Source organism: Mus caroli, chromosome 6, assembly GCF_900094665.2.
Source record: "Mus caroli chromosome 6, CAROLI_EIJ_v1.1, whole genome shotgun sequence".
Taxonomy (NCBI): domain Eukaryota; kingdom Metazoa; phylum Chordata; class Mammalia; order Rodentia; family Muridae; genus Mus; species Mus caroli.
The window spans coordinates 124187203-124192065 of record NC_034575.1 but is presented as its reverse complement, the minus strand read 5'-3'; the positions used below and the strand labels follow the sequence as shown (position 1 = coordinate 124192065).

Genomic DNA, 4863 nt, shown 5'->3' with positions numbered 1-4863 from the left:
GTGCTCCATGCTCCTACTGCAGTGCTCCATGCTCCTACTGCAGTGCTCCATGCTCCTACTGCAGTGCTCCATGCTCCTACTGCAGTGCTCCATGCCCTTACTGCAGTGCTCCATGCGCTTACTGCAGTGCTCCATGCTCCTACTGCAGTGCTCCATGCTCCTACTGCAGTGCTCCATGCCCTTATTGCAGTGCTCCATGCCCTTACTGCAGTGCTCCATGCTCTTACTGCAGTGCTCCATGCTCTTATTACAGTGTTTCATGCTCCCCGCCATCCCCACACACATCACATTATAGCAGTGGCCATCACCTATCCACTTACCACTGGAAGCCAAGCGCTGCACTAGACACACCGGAACATTCCCTCCTTTGTAACCACTGGGTCACCCAATTGACAGGACTCACAGACAAAACCTGCCCCAGTTTTGAGAGCTATACTGTAAGGTGAGCCAACCCTTTGCTTATTGCTAACCAATAAGCACTGTCTATCATAACCTTAGGTAACTTTGTGCCCGCAGTCTGCAGGCACTGAGTGCTGGTGCCAAGTGCTCCGCTGGGAGGTGCTGCATGAGATCAAAGGAGTTAGGCCTCCAACAGCGCTATTCTCAGGGAAGAGACACAATAAACTCACTGCTAATACTTTCTCCATCACAACTTGCTGTGCCAGATAACACCCAAAGGCCTACCAGAGTCTCTCGCACAATCAGCAGGTACCTTTGTGAGCACCAGAAAGATAAGTACCACGTGCAAGGCAGTGGTATACAAAGCCTCCATTCACTACCAAGAGCCTTCACTACCAGAGTAGCCACACACCTCCCCCCCACCCCCGCCCCCCGCCCCCATATTCTCTGGCAGTGTCTCTAGCCACCTAAGAAGTCAGACCATGGTTAAACTCATGAGACTATAAATTGCTGGAAAGAGTAGCTTACTTCTACAACCTGTTTGTTTGGTTCCATCAGAAGGGACTACAATAAAATACCTAATATACTTAAACCATCATAATAAGGGTGATTATTATTTCACTTCTTTAGGAGGGATAATAGGGTACAAGTGTGGATGTCAAAAGACAACTTTGAAGGGGTTTTCTCAATACTGCTGTTAGGATGTTAGGGATCAAACCCAAGTCTGAAGACTTTCAAAAGCACCAACATCCACTGAGCCATCTCGCAGGCACCATATAATAAATAGCCTATTGCCTACTTAAACGCCATCACTGGCGTAGGACCACGAACAGCACCATGCTGAGCACACTGAGACAAAAAGTTCATTACACTGGAATGAAAACTTGAAAAGCCAATAATACAATAGGTAGATCTGATAGCACTCACCAGACTGTATAACTGGAGTACTAATCTAATCTGTTGGGCAGAGTCAGGACCTCTCCAGACAGATCTTCCATCAAACCAGCAGCAGATCAAGCCAGCACTGTTCCAGTAATTAGAACTTCATGGTTTTAGCCACACAGACTCGGAACTCCACAGGCATCTCATAGGAGCAGCGAGCGGGTTGAGAAAACCTTCCTGCGTATTCACCTTTAGTAAAGAGGGGGAAGGGGAAAAAATTTTTTTTTCGCGTGAGCTGAAACCATTTTGTGTGCCAGTACTAACCAAAAAAGGCTGATTAGTATGGTGGGAGAAAAGGTGTTTTAATACATGTACCTCCACTTATAAGTCTTTGGCTCTTATAAATCTGCTCATGGCATTTTTGCGGTGGGCCTGCCAGGCTGCAGGGAGGGCAAAGTTGTGTCCGATCTGTACACCTGGGCTGAAACTGTCCCCCCTGGGCCCACACTTTCACTCCCTCGACCTCTCTTTCCCACACTGCTCAGGTGCCCACACCTGGGACCATGGGCATCTGTGGCACAATCACGGGAGGCCGATCTTTGCCACTTCACATCCGACTGCCTGTCTCCAGCTATTACTCTGTGGGCCTGGGTGAGCAGGGCCGGCCACCAGGCAGGCCCGGACTTGGGAGTCCTGAGGATAGAGAAGGATCTGGAAAAATCGCTTAGACGCGGGCGGAGGGGTGGGGTAAGGGAGGGGGTGGGGGTGGGGCGGGACGACATAGGGAAGATTGTGATCCCAGAGGTCCTGGTGTAGGAGAGGAGGGCACTCCTAGGGGCCATCAACCAGAAAAGCAAATCTTAACAAAAACGACACAAACAAAAAAACCAAACCACTCCAGTACCCTCAGTCCAAGAGCCTCAACCCGTTTAACCGCTTCTCTAGAAAGTTCTCCGCTCCCGCCCCTTTGCAGCCCGCTCGTGCCGCTCCTCCCTGCCCCGCCCCCGAGGCGGATGGGACCAATTGCGGGCCGGGCCGCGCCGGGCCCGCCCCTCGGCGTCACCCCACTCGGCCGCCGGCGGCGAGCGCGCGGATAGCCGGGTGCGCGAGCCGGGTGCGCGAGCCTGGAGCGCGGTTCGAGGTGGGCAGCGCCGCCTTCCGCCGCACGCCACCCCGTCGCTCACCCCGGTCGGCGGCCAGAGTGCCGTGCTCGCGCTTGCCGCCCCACTCTCGCAGCCAACGGTGCGCCCAGCGGCCATGACCGCCGAGGAGATGAAGGCGGCGGAGAACGGGGCGCAGTCGGCGCCCCTGCCTCTCGAAGGAGTGGACATCAGCCCCAAACAGGACGAGGGCGTGCTCAAGGTGAGGGGCCGCGGAGTCCTCGGCTGCAGGCTCATGGGCCTTGGGGGTACTGCGGCCGGAGGATGGGGGGGATTCGTCTTCCCTGCGCGGGCTGCAGCCCTGAAAACGGCACGGCGGCTGCACGCTCCGGAGGGTGCGGCCCGGGTCCGGGAAGGAGCCCCCACTGCAACGCCAACTCGATCCGGCTGCACTGTGCGGCTGAGAGGGGCGGAGCGGAGCGCGAGAGCCGCTGCCGGGGGGCCCGGGCGGGGTGCACGAGGCCCGGGCGCGCCGAGGGACTCAGGCCTCGCCTCCCGGGAACCCCTCGGCTGCAGCGTGCGCCGTCCACCTGGACGAAGGTGCGCCAGGGCTCGCCCACTTGAAAGTTAAACATTAGCTAAGACCTGAAACGGCTCCCGGGAGCAGGTTCCTGGCCCAAAGCCCTTTGTGCCTTTCTGCGCCCCTTTTGCAATCGCCGAGATCCAGCGAGGTCACGGGCTCGGCCATGCTGTGCCCCCTTTCTCGGCCCGGGGAGAGCGAGAGCGATGCATGCCGGGACCTGTAGTTCCTCGCCTGCCCCTCCTGAGTCTTTCTGAGTTGGGGGTCCTGGGTGCTGGCCATGGGGGGGAGGTGCACTGCCTTAGAGTCAGCGGCTCACTAATCTCCTGATTGCAAATAGCCGGAGGAGCGAGGGGGAGGGCGCCCTGACCCGGGTCGGGACAATGGACGCTGTTTCAGAGCAGGTTCTGCCAGCAGTCCAGGACGGTGAAATCCTAACCTGCATTGCATGTCTCCCTGCATCCATTGTTTCTCTTCCGTGAGTCCCATTGCTCAGCTTCTAGTGTGTGTGGCTTGTACAAACCAGAGACCTTTGGGAGCCTCGTTGGTCCAGAAATGCTCCTGGCTTTTTACCTCAGCTCTTGCTGCTCCCCGTGAACATGTGGCCCTTTCTCCTTTGCGCTAGGTTCTGATTCCCAGACGGGGTCTGTTCCTCTTTTATCCTCCATTCCTTCGCCGGGCCCTGTACATTCTTATCAAGGAAGCCGTAGAGGATGGGTTCCATATCTACCTATTGGCTCTCCCATGGGGTCACCATATATAAAAATGTTAAACAGAAATAGATGCCTGCCTATACACGCAGAAGAGATAAAAAGACTCTTTGGCTTGCCAGTCAGGTAGTTTCCCTTCCCACGTCTAATTCCCAGCGCCTGATACAGAGCCTTTGTGCTCGGCTGTAATCTAGTCCTTCCTTTTCCCAGTTTTGAGCGGATCTGTTCTTTTCATTACTCCTGTTCCTTTCTATTCAAACCAGACCCTGATCTGGTGACCCACTACTTCCTATCAGGTTTTTTGTTTTGTTTTGTTTTTCCCCCCAAACACCTCTGGAGGATAGGGGTTGTCCTCAATGCCTGACCGACAAGTTCTGGATAGTTTAGCAACTTGTCCAAAACTATAGACAAAACTTGAACCCAAATTATATTATATGCAGTTCTCCAAAGCAAGACCTGGAGTGAGATGGCTGGGGAGGTTAGTTGAATATAAGCTAATCACTGGTATCCGTCATTTGAAGACCAAGCTCTTGGACCTGCGGAAAAGAAGCAGGGGGCAGTGGGTGCAGCTGAGTCCATCCAGTATGTGTCTTTGGGGGGCTTATGGGCAGTTGGGGCCCTTCTGCCCACATTCTTAGGTACTCACCTTCTCCCCCCACCCTACCCCCAGGTCATCAAGAGAGAGGGTACAGGCACAGAGACACCCATGATTGGGGACCGGGTCTTTGTCCACTACACTGGCTGGCTGCTAGATGGCACAAAGTTTGACTCCAGTCTGGACCGCAAGGACAAATTCTCCTTTGACCTGGGAAAAGGTAGGCTTGGTTAGCGGGTTGGCAGGATAGATAGGCTCCAAAGTTGATAGCAGCTGTCACAAGCAAAAGTGACGTTCCCAGCCAAGCTGGAGCTGGGCTCAGCACTGCTTACCTATGTTTCCAGCAACCAGAGGCTGAGGCAAGCCTTGAGCCAGTAGTTCAAGCCAGCCTTGGCAAAATAGCACAAACTAGCCCTCACAAAAGAAAAGGCTACCAGAAGGAAGCTTAAGAAGGAATGGCCAAAGCCAGGCGTGGTGGCGCATGCCTTTTATCCCAGCACTCAGGAGGCAGAGGCAGGCAGATTTCTGAGTTCGAGGTCAGCCTGGTCTACAGAGTGAGTTCCAGGACAGCCAGGGCTATACAGAGAAACCCTGTCT

At 54.7% G+C, this 4863-nt stretch overlaps 1 protein-coding gene and 1 long non-coding RNA gene across 2 annotated transcripts in view; one reads left to right on the top strand and one right to left on the bottom strand.

The window, feature by feature from the left end:
• The window catches only part of LOC110297116, a 3610-nt gene extending 1334 nt beyond the window's left edge, over window positions 1-2276 (bottom strand). The window contains exons 1-2 of the long non-coding RNA XR_002378249.2: window positions 1657-2276; window positions 1327-1530 (exon numbers count right to left, since the gene is read on the bottom strand). This is a non-coding gene — a long non-coding RNA (uncharacterized LOC110297116). The remainder of the gene's footprint in view (window positions 1-1326; window positions 1531-1656) is intronic.
• Window positions 2277-2364: 88 nt separating this feature from the next.
• The window catches only part of Fkbp4 (FKBP prolyl isomerase 4), an 8711-nt gene continuing 6212 nt past the window's right edge, over window positions 2365-4863 (top strand). The window contains exons 1-2 of the mRNA XM_021165017.2: window positions 2365-2643; window positions 4342-4486. Coding sequence (XP_021020676.1) covers window positions 2539-2643; window positions 4342-4486 — 250 coding nt within the window. The 5' untranslated portion in view covers window positions 2365-2538. The remainder of the gene's footprint in view (window positions 2644-4341; window positions 4487-4863) is intronic.